Raw genomic sequence first — 17,902 nt, 5'->3', positions numbered from 1 at the left:
ACCTCAAACTTAGTGATGGACACCAAGAGCTCTTTAATTATGCTCATGGGGATCAGGGTCAGGGATTGGGAAAGGGGTACAGTGGGGATGGTTTGTCTCTGCTTCATGATGTCCAGCTGCGAAAAGCTCACACAGCTGGGGGCTGGAATCATCCAGAACAGGGATTGGCAAACTATGGTTTACAGGCCAAATCTAGCCCGCTGCCAGTTTTTGGGAAATAAATTATACTGGGACAAGCCACACCCATATTTTCTATGGCTGCTTTCATGCTTCAAGGGCAGAATTGAGTAGTTATAACAAAGACCGCTTGGCTCACAGAGCCTAAACCACAGGATGGTTTAGCCATTTCAAGAAAAAGTTGGCCAACCCCTGATCAAGAGGCTCCTCCACTCACATATCTGGTGCTGGGATGAGTCAAAGGCTGAGCTCAACAGAGACTCATCGGGAGCAACTACATGTGGTCTTGCCTTGTGGCTTGGGCTTCCTCACAATATGGCTGCTTCAGGGCAGTCAGGCTTCTTACATGGCACCTCAGGGCTCGAACAGCAAGTCCTAGCAAACAAGCTGGAAGCTGCAAAGGCTTTTTCATAACCTAGCAATATAAAAGCCCATGCGTTGTCTTGGCTTGTCTCTAGCCAAGGGCTGGCAGTGTCAGTTGTGCTGCACTCTACCGATGGAAGCAGTCACAAGCCTACTCAGATTTAAGGGGAGGAGGCGTGATCTCACTTGTCAATGGGAAGAATCCAAGGAATTTGTGACCGTTTTTGAAAATGTCCCCGGTAAGCAAACAGAGCACCAACCCCAGAGAGTTATTGTGGGGATGAAATGAAATAATCAACATAAAGCACTTAAGAGAGGTTCCTGGCACATGGTAAGCGCACAGGAAATTCTGGTTATTTTTATCAGCTTAAATCTTGGGCTTCCAATAATAATGTCCGGCTGAGTCTGCTTTTCCTTTGTTATTTGTGAAAGATGTAGGTCTCCCCGCCGCTGGGGCTGGGGTGCTTAAGGGGCTTGAATGGTGAGGCTCCTGGGGAGTAACCGGGCACACCTATAACCATCCTGTCCTTTGTGACCTCTTGAGGGGCGAATGGCTCAGAGGCGTCTCGAGACCTTTCTCTCTGGCTTTACAGACGCAACGAGCCTCTTGGTGTCAGATGGGACAGACGGATCGGTGACGGTGACATTGTTCTGCTTGTCTGCCAGCAGGAGCATTTGATAAGAGAAATAAATTAACCTCTATTTAGAAAGTGGCTTTGACACGAAGGTGGACAGGAGCTATCAGAGAGCTGGGTTATTGTTTCCCCTCTTTCTCTTCTCACTGGCTTCACGCAGATTCTTTCTGTCAGGCGATGATGTGGTTAGTGCAATAGATTTCTGAGCCAATTTGATCTGCAGATTTCCTTTTCATTGCTCTCTGTCTCTTCTCTTGTCTAGCTCTGTCAGTCCAGGTTCATAAGAGCCCAGCTTGTTCACCCAGCAAAATGATTTGAGTGTGCATTTTGGAGTCAGAAGGTCTGGGCTTGAAACTCAGTTTCTTCATATGCTCTGTGACCAGAGCAAGATCCTTCCGCCTTTGCTTTCCCCTCTGTAAAGTGGGCATTATAATAGTAGATGGTATTGGAGTTGTGGAGAGGAGTTGATGCTGTGTGTTATATGTCAGGAGTTTAGTCCCAACACTGGATCCTCAGGCCATGGCAGAGCTTGGTGATGAAGAAGACAGACGAGGAGGAGGGGGAAGAGGAGAAAGAGGAAGAGGGAGGAGAAGCAAGAACAGGAAGAAGAAAGAAGAGGAAGGAGGAGGGTGGGGAGGATGGAGGAGAAGCAGCAGCAGCATCTGCCGCTCCTGAGGGGACCAGTCTACAGTGTTTGTGCTTCCGCACCAAGGCATCAGAGGTCCCACCTGCAGTGGTGTCCGGAGCCGAAGATCTGCCCGCTGCAGGGAAGCTTTTTTTTTTTTGCATCTTTATTGGAGTATAATTGCTTTACAGTGGTGTGTTAGTTTCTGCTTTATAACAAAGTGAATCAGTTATACATATACATATGTTCCCATATCTCTTCCCTCTTGCGTCTCCCTCCCTTCCACCCTCCATATCCCACCCCTCTAGGTGGTCACAAAGCACCGAGCTGATCTCCCTGTGCTATGCGGCTGCTTCCCACTAGCTATCTACCTTACATTTGGTAGTGTATATATGTCCATGCCACTCTCTCACTTTGTCACAGCTTACCCTTCCCCCTCCCCATATCCTCAAGTCCGTTCTCCAGTAGGTCTGTGTCTTTATTCCCGTCCTACCCCTAGGTTCTTCATGACATTTTCTTTTTCTTAGATTCCATATATATGTGTTAGCATACAGTATTTGTCTTTCTCTTTCTGACTTACTTCACTCTGTATGACAGACTCCAGGTCTATCCACCTCATTACAAATAGCTCAATTTCGTTTCTTTTTATGGCTGAGTAACATTCCATTGTATATATGTGCCACATCTTCTTTATCCATTCATCCGATGATGGACACTTAGGTTGTTTCCATCTCTGGGCTATTGTAAATAGAGCTGCAATGAACATTGTGGTACATGACTCTTTTTGAATTATGGTTTTCTCAGGGTATGAAGTGGCTGTGTGCTGGCTCTCCTTTACAGTTGGTTGCAAGGAACAGGCTCACCTCGGCCAGCTCAGCACAGGGAGTTTTCTATGGGAAGGATGGACATGGGGCAAGAAGAGAAAGGGGAATCACAGTTGAGGAGCTAGGTCTCCTGAAACTGGACATGGAGGACAGGCTTGTGCTCAGGCCAGCTGCTTGGACCCTCAGCAAGACCATGGGTCACTGTTCTGGCCCCCCATCATGACGGTGGCTCAGCTGCTATTTGTGGGTGCCCTCTGGTCTGGTACTGTTGACCGGTCTCCCCATCCTCTCCTCTCGTCTTTTGTCTCCATCACTGCTTCTGTGGCCGTAGACTTCCTACTCCCTGTAACCTCAGCCCATTTGTTTTCTGGCCTGTCGTGGCTCTTCTGTTCCCTGGAACCTCATCTCTGCTCCACCTTTGCTCTGCTTTCCATTGTTCTTCCTCTTGGCCCTGCTCTGTTTATTCCACATCATAGGTAACTGACCAGCTGTCATGATGCCCTGACCTATGGTCTTGAGTTGGGAGTGGGCTATGGCCGTCACAATACAAGGGTGGCTGCTTAGGAGAGTCTGTTGGGTTGGAGGGTGGGGACGGTTTCCTTCGGAAAAGTCCACGGGAGAGAGAGTTACTGTCATTGGCATGTTCAAATCAGTGCACAGCTGGGTGAAGGGGGAACCTGGGAGGTGAATATGCTTCTGTTTGATTCTCAGAGTCAGATGCGAGTTTCTTATTACTTGGTTCGACCTTCTGTTTCTGCTTCTGGGCTGGAGATGGGGACCTGGGCCACTAACCCTCTGTATGACTCCAGCAAGTCACATCCCATCTCTGAGTCTCGGCGTCCCCATCTGTAGCACAAAGGGGTGGCACTGGATGGTCTCTGAAGGATGTTTCCACATCTAAACTGCACTCAGAAAGAGGAATTATGCTATGAGTCCTTCCCTTCATGATCTGGTAGAGTTTGAGTTTCCCTCTGCTGGAAGACAACCTCCAGCTGCTGCTCCCATTGGGACACAGGTCTGGGTCTGGCCCGAGGAAGGAATTTCCCATCCTGTTCAGCAGTTCTGCTGGGCAACGTGGGCACCACATGCAGCTTTCTCTTTGCCGATGCTGGTGATTCACATCAGCCCTGAGCCTCGGACATGAGAGAGACTCAATTCCTGCCATAACTGTTTCCTTCATGAGAGCAGCTCCTGCTTCCCTCCCTCCCTTCATCTCTCCTTCCATCCCTCCTTCCTTTCCATTCATTGATTCATATCACATTTATTAGCCACCTCCTATGTTTTTGTTTCTGTGCTAAGTTCTGCAGATGCCAAGGTGAATAAGACACTGTCTCGTACGAGGAGATAAACTTTTTCCTCCTTCCCTCTCTCCTCCTTCTCCCTCCCTCTCTTCATTTCTTTCTTTGTTCCTTCCTCTATCACACATTTTTCGAGGGACCGCACTGTTCCTGGCATATTGCTAAGTTCTGAGAATAGGGAGCTTCTAGCCTCGAGGATGAGACAGATAAGTAAGCCGAGAAGTGACTGTGTTGAAGTATCAACGGAAGCTGGGGCCAGTACCAGGAGCGAGCTAGTACCAGGCAACGCTAGTACCAGGAGCGAGCTAGTACCAGGCAGCGCTAGTACCGGGAGCGAGCTAGTACCAGGCAGGGCTAGTACCAGGAGTGCTGGAACCAGGAGCGAGCTAGCACCAGGCAGCGCTAGTACCAGGAGCGAGCTAGTACCAGGAGCGAGCTAGTACCAGGCAGCACTAGTACCGGGAGCGAGCTAGTACCAGGCAGGGCTAGTACCAGGAGTGCTGGAACCAGGAGCGAGCTAGTACCAGGCAACGCTAGTACCAGGAGTGAGCTAGTACCAGGCAGGGCTAGTACCAGGAGTGAGCTAGTACCAGGCAGGGCTAGAACCAGGAGTGAGCTAGCATCAGGCAGCGCTAGTACCAGGAGCGAGCTAGTACCAGGCAGGGCTAGTGCCAGAAGTGAGCTAGTACCAGGCAGCGCTAATACCAGGAGCGAGCTAGTACCAGGCAACGCTAGTACCAGGAGCGAGCTAGTACCAGGCAGCACTAGTACCAGGAGCAAGCTAGTACCAGGCAGCGCTAGTACCAGGAGCAAGCTAGTACCAGGCAGCGCTAGTACCAGGAGCGAGCTAGTACCAGGCAGGGCTAGTACCAGGAGGGCTGGAACCAGGAACGAGCTAGTACCAGGCAGGGCTAGTACCAGAAGTGAGCTAGTACCAGGCAGGGCTAGTACCAGGAGCGAGCTAGTACCAGGCAGGGCTAGTACCAGGAGGGCTGGAACCAGGAGCGAGCTAGTACCAGGCAGGGCTAGTACCAGGAGGGCTGGAACCAGGAGCGAGCAATGTGCTGACCTGGTGGAGTGGGAGGTCAGGGGAACTTCTCAGAGGAGGGCCGGTCTGAGCTGGGCTTTGAAGAAAGAATAGGCATCTTCCAGGCAGACTGGACAAGGCAGGGCAGATATTCCAAGTAGAAATAACAACATGTCCCAAGCCTCGGAGATGTGAAATAGCCTGGTTTGCGTTGGGAACTGTGGACCGACCATTTGATGCGACTAAGGCAGTCATTGTAGGGATGAGAGAAGAGGAAGTGACATAAGCCCAGGTCAAGCCTGAATGTGTACATCATGGACCAACGTTTTCATTAAACATGCTGTGTCTAGACTGTTGGAGCACAGTCTATATGCCAGTTCCTCCTAATGGGATGCTGTTTTTAGTACAAACCTTTGTACTTTTTTTAACTGATATAATGACTTTTTTGCAGAGCGTCTATGGAAACATCTTGAAATTTGCCAATCTGTGAGTAGAAGTTCAAAGAAGAGTGTTGATAGGATGGATAGATGCCTGACCTTCATTTCCCCTTGTCCCTCTACTGCCACGAACAGTCCCTAACTTCCTTTAAAAACCTCCTGTGCCCCATTGGGCTGTATGGGGCCTTCACAGCCCAACCACATAAATCTTAGCCTACATGTCACTGTCATATTATTCCTTATACTAACATGTCCATTGCCATTAAAATTTAGTTACCGTTAGATAAATTAGGATAGAATGAGAAGGCTGGCTTCCTGATGCCTTTCTACTAAAATCAGATCAGAATTACCTCCAAGGGGGTGTTGTGTGGAAGGTGGCTGGAATGAACCAAAGCATGACCTTGCCTGGAATCAGGAGTACTTTGTCCAAGGAATGTTTGTAGGAGTTTGATCCAGAAGAGCCACAGAGGATAACAACCTAGCTGTCCTTCAATGGAAGGTTGATCAAATAAACTGTGGTACATCCACGCCATGAAATACCACTCAGCAATAAAAAGGAACAGTCCATCGATGCATGCAATAACTTGGATGACACTCCAGAGAACTATTCTGAGTGGAAAAAGCCAATCCCAAAAGGTTACATACTATATGATTCAATTTATAGAACATTCTTGAAATGACAAAATTATAGCAATGGAGAATAGTGTAGCGGTGGCAGGGATAAAAGATGGGAGGGAGGGGTGGTGAGGAGAGAGGGGGCAGTGGGTGTGGTTAGAAAAGGGCAACACGAGGGCCCCTTCTGGGGGTGGAACTGTTCTGTATCTTGACTGTATCGATTCAGTGTCCGGGTCATGATATTGTACCATAGTTTTGCAAGATGTTATCCTTGGAAAAAACTAAGTAAGAATGCATGGGATCCCTCTATTATTTCCTGCAACTACATGCAAATCTGCAGTTATCTCAAATAAAAAGCTTAATTGCAAGAGTAAACGCCGTCATCAATATAATCACTACCGTTTGTTGATAGCAAAGTGCCTCAGCGCGGTGCTCAGGGTGTAGGTACATACATAACCGTAGTTAAACTTCGCAACAGATCCACACACAGTGGGTGTTCTTCGCCCACATGAAGGACAGGGAGAGACTGAAGCTCCCAGAGGGGAAGTCACTGATGTGGAGGCAGTGTGACCGCGTGGGGGTGGGGTGGACTCTGGGAGGGGGACGTGCACAGCACCGGTTGAGCACGGGATGCCACTGGGCATCCAGATGGGGAATGTCCGTTCCCCACCCCACACTCCCCGCCCTCATATGTTGGTTGGTGTTTGCTACACCAGCTCTGGAGTTTGGCAGGTGAACACACCTGTTGACTAGTAACCAGATCACACAAAACCATCCTCGGGCACCTGGAGCCAAGCTGAACGGTGGGCCTCTGAGTAATGCAGGGACCAAGTGATCCATGTCCTGTGAGTGAACAGATTAAGGTTCCCCTGAGAGCTCTTATCTCTGCAGGCTTTGAGAGGCAGGAGCCCCTTTTCTGGGATGCTGAGGTTTGCTAGTGTTATTCCCATTTTACAGAGGGCAAAACTGAGGAATGGCGAGGTTAAGCATTTTGTTCAGGATGCGGGGGGAAGAGGTGGCCATGGGATTTTGAATCTGCCTTTGCCTCACTCTGGTTTCTGCTTGTAAGAGTTTGCTGGGGATGCTGGGTAGCTAAGACAAATTACCACAAACTGAGTAGCTAAGACAAAAGACGTTCTCTCACAGTCTGGAGTGCAGAAGTCTGAGATCGAGGTGTCAGCAGGGTTGGTTCTTTCTGGAGACTCTGAGGGAGAATCCATTCCATGCCTCTCTCCTTACTTTCGGTGGCTGCAGCAATCCTTGGCATTTCTTGGCTTCTAGAAGCATCAGTCTCCTGTCTACCCCTGTCTTCAAATCGCCTTTTCCTCTGTGTGTCTTTCCTTTTCTGTTTCTTATAAGGACACTTGACATTGGATTTAATGCCCCCCACGCCCAAATCCAGGATGATCTCATTTCAAAATCCCTGACCAGCGCCGTTCTGAGAATGCACACACGGATTCTATCTTCCTCTTGACTTTAGAGCAGTTTCAAGGGCCGGAAGAGGCATTGCTGGTTCCAACTGAGATGCGAGGGAAGTTGCTGCAGGCTTGCTCTCACACTCTCTCTTGAGCTGTCAGGCTGTTGATTCTTTAATAAACACTCAGGATGTGAGGCGTTAGGATGGGAAGAACACTCTGGGCACCTCTGTGTGGGACTTTCCAAAATCAAAGAGGCGCAGGGAGCGTGACTGTCGCCTACATAGCTTTCATTATGTGGTAACCTTTCAGTCCGGGCTCCAAGCAGTGGGCAGGAATTTGACCCCAGAAGCTGTCCCATCCGCAGCTGGATGCAACCTGGTGGGGATGACGAAGCAGGTGGGGGGACTTTGGAAGGATCTGGTGGTTGAGGAAAACGGAAGAGATGCTGTGGATGCTAGGGTGGGGTCTCTTCCTGTGCAACCTACTCTCACTGCTGTGTCTCTGCCTCTCTGTCGGCCCCTGCCCCCTGCCCTACTTTCTTCCTGCAGGACCACATCCCTGTTCCTTACCAGCCAGACTCTAGCAGCAATCCCTCGTCCACAACGTCCTCCACGCCCTCCTCGCCAGCGCCCCCGCTCCCTCCCAGTGCCACGCCGCCTTCTCCCCTACACCCTTCTCCGCAGTGCACAAGGCAGCAGAAGAACCTCAACCTGCCAGGTACCTCCATGCTTGGGAAGCTACGGGGGGGGCTCTGGGTTCGTGCCAGAGCCATTTCCGGACTAGTCCATGCGTAAAGGCAATGAGCTGGAAGCATATGGATTGAGTCTTACCATATGCAGGGCAGTTGCTACATATTACCTTATTTGATCTTTAGAGTAGCCATAACGTAAGTACGATCAGCTCCATTTTACAGATGAGGAAACAGAGGCTCAGAGAGGTAAAGGGACTCTTAGAGACTCAGTCTTTTGGGAAGCAGCAACCCAGGGTCTCCACCTAAGTCTGAGTCACAGGGGGAGCCATTGGCTCTGGAGCTGGCCGTTGTCTTATGAGCTAAATCAGTTGAAGCTGGCGACAGGGCTGCATTCTGAGTCCTACCCCAGACATCAGGACAGGGCTCTGAATGAGCGGGCTGGCGTCCGATATTCCGTATCCAGCTCTCTCATGTCCCTGACCTGTGACCTCTGACTTCAGTTTTCTCATCTCTGAAAGGATATAGGTGGACGAGAGGACCCTAAAGGGTCTTCCAGCTCACAAACTCCAGGGCACTCGGCTGCTGACCTGAGACTATGTGCTGGGCTGTGAGATGGTGGAGAGGCCGTCATGTGATGATTTGGCTTCTCAGACTTAAGAAAGGGCTCTCTCTCTGCTCCTAGGCAGGCCAGACCTAAGAGTCTTCCTACCCCTTCCGGGGCCCGGCCCAACCCACTTGCCGTTCTAGGGCCCCAAGGACATTTCCAGTTCAGCCATATTGGCAGCATCATAGCTGACTTCAAGACAGAGGCTGGCGGGATGAGGCCTGGCTTGGCCAGTTGGGAGCAAAGTCTAGATCTGTGTTGTTCAACATGGTACCCAGTAGTCACGCATGGCTGTTTAAATTTAAACTAATTAGGGCTTCCCTGGTGGCGCAGTGGTTAAGAATCCGCCTGCCAATGCAGGGGACACGGGTTCGAGCCCTGGTCCGGGAAGATCCCACATGCCACAGAGCAGCTAAGCCCGTGCGCCACAACTATGGAGCCTGCGCTCTAAAGCCTGCGAGCCACGACTACTGAGCCTGTGCTCTAGAGCCCGTGAGCCACAACTACTGAGCCTGCGTGCCACAACTACTGAAGCCTGTGCGCCTAGAGCCTGTGCTCCGCAACAAGAGAAGCCACTGCAACGAGAAGCCCGCGCACTGCAACGAAGAGTAGCCCCTGCTTGCCACAACTAGAGAAAGCCCATGCACAGCAATGAAGACCCAACACAGCCAAAAATAAATAAATTAAATAAGTAAATTAAAAAAAAATTAAATGAATTAAAATTAAATATAATTAAAATTTTAATTCCTCAGTCACACTAGCCACATTTCAATGCTTGCAAGGCACATGTGGCTAGTGGCTGCCATACTGGACAGCACAGGTATAGACCATCTCCCACCATTGCAGAAAGTTCCACTGGACAGTGCTGGTCTAGGGGCTGATTTCCTCCTGAGCCAGCGAGCTTCACGCAGGGGGAAAATATCCCAGGTCTGTAGCCACAAGTCACACCTGCAAGCCTAACCAGCCGTGAGAGAATATCTGGGAAACGAACGAAGACCCAACCCCACATCTGGACAACGCCCAGATACAACCACCCATTGAGGACAAGCTGATCAAGTCACCCGCCCACACTGCTTTGATCTGGGCTGTGTCCAAAGGGATAGAGTGTGTTTTAAAACTTGCATCATGGAAATTTTTTGGTTAAGTCCAAGCCTGAGGCAGCCTCATACCTGTGGTGTGAGGGCCACTCACCTGGCAGGCAGCAAGGACCATAACGGGAGTCAGCAGCTGGAATCATTTCAGTAAGTGCCCCTGAGTCAACAAGGCAACGATTGCCCAGCATTTCCATAGACTGAGGGTTCCCCCCAGCACCCCGAGCCACTGCCACTTCTCTGGAAGGAGGGGAATGGAAAGAAGGCCCTTTGACACCCCATGACCCCCCAATTTCTGGAGGGAGGGGCTGGGTCCTTTCCTAGAGCTGTACCACCTGCCACCCAAGACACACACTTAGGGCTATTTTCCCAGTAACTGTTTGCTACTTGTTTATGGGTGAGGGTAGCGGGGGCGGGAAAGAACCTCTTAAGGGAGAACCACGCCTCAAAGCACCACAGCTCTTTTCATCTCCAAAAGACGGCCGGCATCTTTAAACAAGAGACCTGACTCACCAGGGGTGGTCACTGTTCCATCTGTTCCTTTGTCCCTTCCGTCAGAGCCCCAGGGAGGGGCCTTGGCCAAGTTGCAGTGCTCGCCTGCCAGTGGATCTGCATCCGCTCCATGGCAGGTCCCAACAGTGTCCTGACCCTCTTTGGGGAGTGGGCTAAGGGGTCCTTTGGGGGAAGGCACTTTAGAACAGCAGTTAAGAGTGTGGGTCCTGGAGCCAGGCTGCTTGGGTTCAAATCCCAGCTCCGTCACTTAATAACTGTGTGATGTTGAACAAACTGCTTGCCTCTCTGTGCCTCTGTTCCCTCGTCTGTACAACGGGGATAATAATAGTACCTACTCTGTAGAATCCTCGAAGGGCTAAGCGTTACCATATATGTACAGAGCTTAGCAGAGCACCTGTCTTGTCAAAGAGCTCAACAAAGGTGAGCTATTTTCATTATTATTAGATAAACACAGGAATAGCAAATTACTGTGGCTACCAGTGGTAAGTAATCCGGGCCTAACTAGAATTGTGGAAATAAAGATGAAATCCCCATGTGCCATGGTATTGGGAGTAAGAATCAAATTAAACTTTGGGGTTAGGTAATTTAGCATTGACTGTCGAAGTTTCAAATGTACCTTCCTTGGACCAGCAAAATCACTTTTAAGAATTTATATACAGAAATGTTTGCAAAGGGCAATGGGGATCTGTATGTAAGGATTTCATAGCAACAGTAAAAAATTTGGACTCAACCCAAATGCCCATCAGGAGGGGAGTGTTTGAATACGCTAATATATCTATATAACCAAATACTCAGCCACCCTTAAAAAGAATGGAGTAGCTCTTTGTAAATATCCTGACATGGAAAGATATCCACAATATCTTTTAAGTGGAAAATAAGTGATGTGCAAAGCAACGGGTATAATAACATCCTATTTATTGTAACATGGTTTTATATATTTGTATATGTATGTTTAAATGTGTGTGTATGTATATGTTTGTATATGTACACAGATGTCTGCAAGACTTCATGGCAGGTGTTCTAAGAAAAGGAATTTTCTTATATGCACTTCGTAATGTATATAAGAGCAAGGAATATGCACCCGTTTTATAATTGAATAATAACAATAAAATGCAATGTCGACAGGGAAAACAAAATAGGACCCTCCAGAAGGGCCGCCAGACCTTCCCTCTGTCTTAGGCAGTTTTCGCAAAATTCCCCCAGGGTGACAGGCATCTGTTCTGTTCATACAAGGCCCTGGTCACCTGTTATACTCTAGACTGTGAGCCTCTGTTGATGGGAAAAGGAGCTTTGGCCCTGGTTTCCTGCCAGATGTTGAGTTTTCTGAAGACTGTTCAAGCTAACGCCTAGGCATAAAAATGTCCCTGGCATTGATTGATCTAGAATATTCTTTCTCTAAAACAGGCTGTGTGGTTAATGGTCATTTGGCTCATTTGCTAACCTCAGGGCACCCATGGGCTTGGTGGGATTTGCGATTGTGCTCTGCTGGTCGGCTGGACCTCCTTGTTTTCCGCCACTCCCTTAAGAAGCCTGGTGCTATGTTGGACATGGCACAGTGCAGGATGGAGTCAAGAGGGCTACATTTGGATCCCAGATTTGCCCCTTCCCACCTCTGTGGCCTTGAGTATGGCACTGGCCCCGTTTAGATCTCAGTTTCTCATCTGTAAGGTGGGTCTAACTTGCAGGCTTGTGTGACATTTGATGTGGGAAGGTACATGAAGGGGCTTTGTGAGGGACTATCGTGTGGGTTTTAGAGGCTGGAGTGTTCAAATGCCTTCCTTCTTGGGCATAATCTAGTGCCATGTTTAGTGTCTGTCTCCTGCCTCAGAACATCAGCTCCATGAGACTAGGAAACTAGTCTGCTTCATCCACCCCTCTGCGCCCAAAGCCCATCATAGTGCCCACTGCTCAAGGCACTGATTAGATGTTTGCTGAATGAGTGAGTGAACGAGTGACTTGAGGCACTGCCCAGAGCTGCAAGTTGTTTTTTTTTTTTTTTTCCTTTAAACTGTCTTCTGGCCCTCAGACTGCATTCATCCATTCCGATATCCTTAACGGGTATTTATTAAGCATCTACTACGTACCAGGTACTGTACAAGGCACCACGTATGGGGCAAGGCACAAACCAGAAATGCCCTGTAAAAGTTTGCCATTGCTGCTGTAGCAAATCACCACGAGCTTAGAGGCTTAAAGCAGCAGAAATTTAGTATCTTATGGTTATGGAGGTCAGAAGTCCAAAATCAGTTTCACTGGGCTCAAAATCAAGGAGTTTGCGGAGCTGGTTTCTTTTGGAGGTTCTAGGAAGGAATCCATTTCCTTGCCTTTTCCCGGCTTCTAGAGGCTGCCTGCATTCCTTTGCTCATGGGCTCGCATCACTGCAGCCTCTGCCTCTGTTATCACATCTCCTGTGATTCTCTCTGACTTGGATCCTCCTGCCTCCCTCTCGTAAGGACCCTTGTGATTATGTTTAGGGTTCACCCAGAGAATCCAGGATAATCTCCTCATCTCAAGATCCTTAACTTCTTCACATCTGCAAAGTCCCTTTTGCCATGTAAGGTAACATATTCACGGGTTCCAGTGGCTAGGATATGGCCATCTTAGGGATGGGGGTGGGGGAGAGGGCATCATTCTGCCTGTCACAGTCTCTGTTCTCATGGAGTTTATAGCTTAGTGGGAGAGACAGGTGTTAGCCGAGCAAACATCCACATGAAAATAGGATTATAAGTTGTGATAAGTGCTGTGAAGGGAAAGAACAGTGCTATGAGCAAATTCAAGAAGAGAACAAGTTTAGGTTGAAAGGTCAGAGGCAGCTGAGTTCTGAAGACTGGCCAGAGAGGGCTGGTGGGGAGTTGTCCAGGCAAAGAGAGGGGAACACATGCAAAGCCCCTGCCACGGGAAAGAGCTGGGAAAAAATGTCCCAGTGGCTGGAGTGCCATAAACAAGGCCCCAAGCAAGACTCAGAGCTGCAGGGCTGAGCCTGGCAGGGCCTTGTAGGGCTTGGCAGGAAAGTAGATTTTATTTAAGACACAATGAGAGGCCGTTGCAAGGTTTAGGCAGGGGATATTTTGATCGTTCTTCTTTCCTTCTAGATCCTTCCTTTCAGATGACCACTCAGGCTGCTCTCTGGGGAGCCCATAGGGAGGGAATGGGGGCTTCAGAGTGGAAGAGCCTTCAAAGTGGCCTGCTTGTCTCTCTGACCTCCGGTCATCTGCAGCCTCCCAGTTCCTGGGTCCTCTTTGACGCCAGAGAGCCAGGAGCCACTCGGGTTCATCTGCTGCCCCTCGGACCTGCTTCTCGCTGGTGTCCGTTATCAGCAAGAAGAACAGGCAGGACTCATAGCGCCCTTTCCCTCCTCCTCTGGCCAAGACTCTCTCCCTTTCGGCCGTCAGGACCGAGCTGTTATCAGGCACTTGAAGGGGTCCAGGCGGAGGTTGGCTCTGAGCGTGGAGGCCTTTGCCAGGTGTCGCATTGCCTGACACCTGTCCCGTCTCAGAGTGGTGCCTTCTCTCCATCACCAGCCCCGCCTCCTTAAAAGAACACTTAACTGCCAGCTAACCTCTTCTGCAGACACTGAATCCTCGGTCCCAGTTGGGGAGGGAAGAGATCAACTAAGTCTCTTGACAATCCCAGGTAGTTTTTCTTCTTTTAATTTTAGCCCCTTGTTGACTGACAAAGCGTCTGCCTGCAATGAAAAAACCTAAGTAATCTAATGGAAGAAAGGTCCCTGACATCATGGAGGTTGGATTTCTTTTAAAGCTTTGTCATGTAACCTTGAATGAGTTGCTTCCCAGCCCAGGCACTTCATCTTCCAGAATCAAAAATGCATCCATGGGCTTCCCTGGTGGCGCAGTGGTTGCGAGTCCGCCTGCCGATGCAGGGGACACGGGTTCGTGCCCTAGTTCGGGAAGATCCCACATGCCGCGGAGCGGCTGGGCCCGTGAGCCATGGCCGCTGAGCCTGCGCATCGGAGCCTGTGCTCTGCAACAGGAGAGGCCGCAGCAGTGAGAGGCCCGCGTACTGTGGAAAAAAAAAAAGCATCCATTTCAATTCCAGCTAGCTGAGGTATTTGGGAATTGCTGTGCTAAAAGAGAGTTGAGTAATTGAACAAACGTGAGCAGCTTACCCACGGGGTGCAAGGCACCAAACCAGGTGCTTGGCATCCCGAGATGCCAGGACTTGCTGTCCATCCCAGAGGGAATTTATAAATCAACTGCACCCTCAGGGGCAGCTAATGACTTCGCCCTTTGAAACCATCTGACTGTCTATGAATTATAAAGCATTCTCGTCTGTTAGTTAGGAGAGCTTAGAAGGAGATGGGCTTATGCATCGCAGCTGATCCTGATTCTGCACGTTCTATGCCCTCTTATCTCATGTCATGATGAGCTCAGCCCTATGAAGGAGAGATTTTTATTATCCCCATTTTACACATCTGGAAGCTGAGACTTGGAGAGAGTTGCTGAAGCTTTTATAAGCAATGAAGGAAGAACAAGAATTCAGCCCTACAGGATCAGCTTCCAGACTCCAGGCTTGGAACCACTACTAATTCTTGGTGAGCCAGCTTGTCGCTGAATGAGTAGAACTGTTTCCGGAAGTATATTCACCAACTCGGACTCATATCTGATCCCATCCCTGCTCACTGCCTTTACTTTAGGATATAAAACTCTGTGTGACCTGTCCCCCACCCCTGACACCGCTTGTACTCCCTGGTCCAGGCCCTCCACCCTACTGGAATAGTGGTAACATTGGAAACCTTGGGGATGTCCAGAACAACCGGCCTCCAGTGAACAGACTGGAAGTAAACTGAATTGTAAGAGAACGAGCAGTGAATTTGAGGAAGTTTCTTTTATATGATTTTCCCCTAAATATGGAAATTAATTAATGCCTGTGGTAGGCAGAATAATGGTCCCCCAGAGAGGACCACGCTCTAATCCTGGGTTCTGTGAATATGTTACTTTATACGGATAAAAAGACCTTTGCAGCTGTTACTAAATTAAGGATCTTGAGGTGGAAAGATTACCCTGGATTATCTGGGTGGACTCGAAATGCAATCACGAGGATCCTTATGAGAGCGAGATGAGAAGGTCAAAGACAGTAGAAGGCGATGTCGGGACGGAAGCAGAGATGGGGGTGATGGGACTGTGATCCAAGAAATACAGGCAGGCTCTACAGCTGGAAAAGGCAAGGAGTGATTCTCCTTTGGAGCCTCCAGAAAGAATCAGTCCTGCCAACACCTTCATTTAGCCCCTTACAACTGTTTTTAGACTTCTGACCTCCAGAACTCGAAGAGGATAAGGTTGTACTGTTTTAAGCCATCCAGTTTATGGTAAGTTATTACAGCAGCCATAAGAAAACTAATGCAATGCTCAATGCAGCAAATTGGAAAAACACAAGAAACACATAAAGGACTTTTTCCAGTTTTATTGAGACACAGTTGACATATAACATTGTATAAGTTTAAGGATATAATGATTTGATATATGTATCTGTTGCAAAATAACATCCATCACCTCACATAGTTATCAATTGTTTTTCCTTGTGATGAGAACTTTTAAGATCTACTCTCTTAGCATCTTTCAAATAGACGATACAGTATTGTTAATTACAGTCGCCATGCTGTACATCACATCCCCAGGACTTATTTGTCTTATAACTAGACGTTTGTACCTTTTGACCACCTTCACCCAATTCTCCTATCCCCATTCCCCACTTCTGGCAATCACAGATCTGATCTCTGTTTCCATGAGTTTGTTTTTTTATAGATTCTGCATGTAAGTGAGATCATACTGTTTGTCTTTCTCTGTCTGACTTATTTCACTTAGCATAATACCCTCTAGGTCCATCCATGTTGTCACAAATGACAAGATTTCATTCTTTATTATGGCTGAATAGTTTTCAATTGTGTGTATATATGTGTGTGTGTGTGTGTGTGTGTGTGTGTGTATTCTTTATCCATTTGTCTGTTGATGGGGACTTAGGTTGTTTCCATGTCTTTGGGATAGTGATGTCTTTTCCTTCGGATATATACCCAGAAGTGGAATCACTGAATCATATGGTAGTTCTAATTTTAATATTTTTAGGAACCCCCATACTGTTTTCTATAGTGGCTCTACCAATTTACATTCCCATCAACAATGCACAAGGGTTTCCTTTCCTTTACATCTTTACCAACACTTGTTATTTCTTGTCTTTTTGATAATAGACATCCCAACAGTTGTGAGGTGATACCTTATTGTGATCATAAAAGATTTTTTTTAAGCCACTGTCATCGCTCTGCCAGAAGGGAGAAGATTACTGTGTTAGATTATGGCTTTAGAGACTTTTCTCTCTGTATATGTGTGTCCTCACACATTTACGCATTTAACAGAGATGCTCAGGATGGCTGTCTGAGTTGGGGTGCTCTGTTTTCAGGGAGTGTCAGTGGGAGGGTTGGCTTGGATGTTTCTGGCTTCTTTACACATGTTCTCAGTCCCTTGGAATTTGGGGTGTCTGCAGAAGTCTGGAAACCTCAGGGGCGGGCAGAGAAGCACAGGTGGCCGCAGGAGCCCCATTTGTTACCTGAAGGGCCCACCCAGGGCAGCGCTCACTGTGATGTTTTCTTTCTTTCGCAAGCGTCCCACTACTACAAATACAGGCAGCAGTTCATTTTCCCAGGTGAGTTTCATGTGAGCTCAGTTCCTCCCGAGCAAGCTCTCTGAGGCGTGGCAGCTGCTGGAGGGGATGGAGGCGAATGTTGCCGGGGTGAAGGAGCCCCGAGAGGATGGGGTGGAATCCCCAGACCACAGGCTGGCGACTGGCTATGGAGGTGGAGGAGGAAGGGTGCGGGGTCCAAGGGCACAATGGCACCGACGAGGTCCCAGAGCACAGTAGGAAGGCCTGAGTGGGTGGTCTGCAGTGCAAGGATGGGCAAGGGTGAGGAGGGGTCTAGAACCACGTGGCAGGGGAGAGATGGTCAAAGGGGCTTGAATCGGGCACTGGGAGACATGAAACCAAGTAGCCTCATCATCCCAAAGGGGACTCAGGAGTGAGGAGGTTCCAGTGGGTGCTTCAGGCCAGGGGCTTAGGGCCTCCGGCAGCCCCCAGGTGGCAGTGGGGAACTTTGTTCAGGATGTCATCTAGACCACTCGTGCACCTAGGCAGGTAAATCCAAGTGGCCGGGGAAGGGAGAGAGGGGATTGTGCAGCCCCAGGGACTCATGGTCTGGTGAGAAGTTCTCAGCTGCCAGCATCTCCTGGGAATCAGGCTTTTGGGGGTGGTTGTGGACCCCGAGTTTGGTTTCTTACTGTCTAATCTTTGACTCTCAGATGTGGTGCCGGTGCCGGTGCCAGAGACGCCGACCCGGGCGCCCCAGGTCATCCTGCATCCGGTGACCTCGAATCCAATGTAAGTGGAACAGAGACCTTTTCCCCTGCCCTGGCCCTTCAGTTTGCTCAGGGTCATGTCTTCTTTCCTCCTTCTCCTGGAAATGATGGGGTGGGAGGTGGGGGAGAAGTATGAGAGGGCCATAGAGACAAGGGAATAACTCAAGCTAAGAGAGAGAGTGTGTGACAGCCCAGGCCAAGAGAGGGACAGTACCCATCCCCTTGA

At 49.0% G+C, this 17,902-nt stretch overlaps 1 protein-coding gene across 1 annotated transcript in view; it reads left to right on the top strand.

Moving 5' to 3' along the window:
* Window positions 1-17,902, top strand: part of KSR2 (kinase suppressor of ras 2) — a 402,202-nt gene that overhangs the window by 321,242 nt on the left and 63,058 nt on the right. Inside the window, exons 10-12 of the mRNA XM_027124708.1 lie at window positions 7,968-8,136; window positions 16,928-16,969; window positions 17,620-17,698. Coding sequence (XP_026980509.1) covers window positions 7,968-8,136; window positions 16,928-16,969; window positions 17,620-17,698 — 290 coding nt within the window. The remainder of the gene's footprint in view (window positions 1-7,967; window positions 8,137-16,927; window positions 16,970-17,619; window positions 17,699-17,902) is intronic.

This window comes from Aethalodelphis obliquidens, unplaced genomic scaffold (assembly GCF_003676395.1).
Source record: "Aethalodelphis obliquidens isolate GAN/ISIS:26980383/991018 unplaced genomic scaffold, ASM367639v1 scaffold28, whole genome shotgun sequence".
NCBI classification, from domain to species: domain Eukaryota; kingdom Metazoa; phylum Chordata; class Mammalia; order Artiodactyla; family Delphinidae; genus Aethalodelphis; species Aethalodelphis obliquidens.
This window is presented reverse-complemented; position numbering and strand designations above follow the sequence as displayed.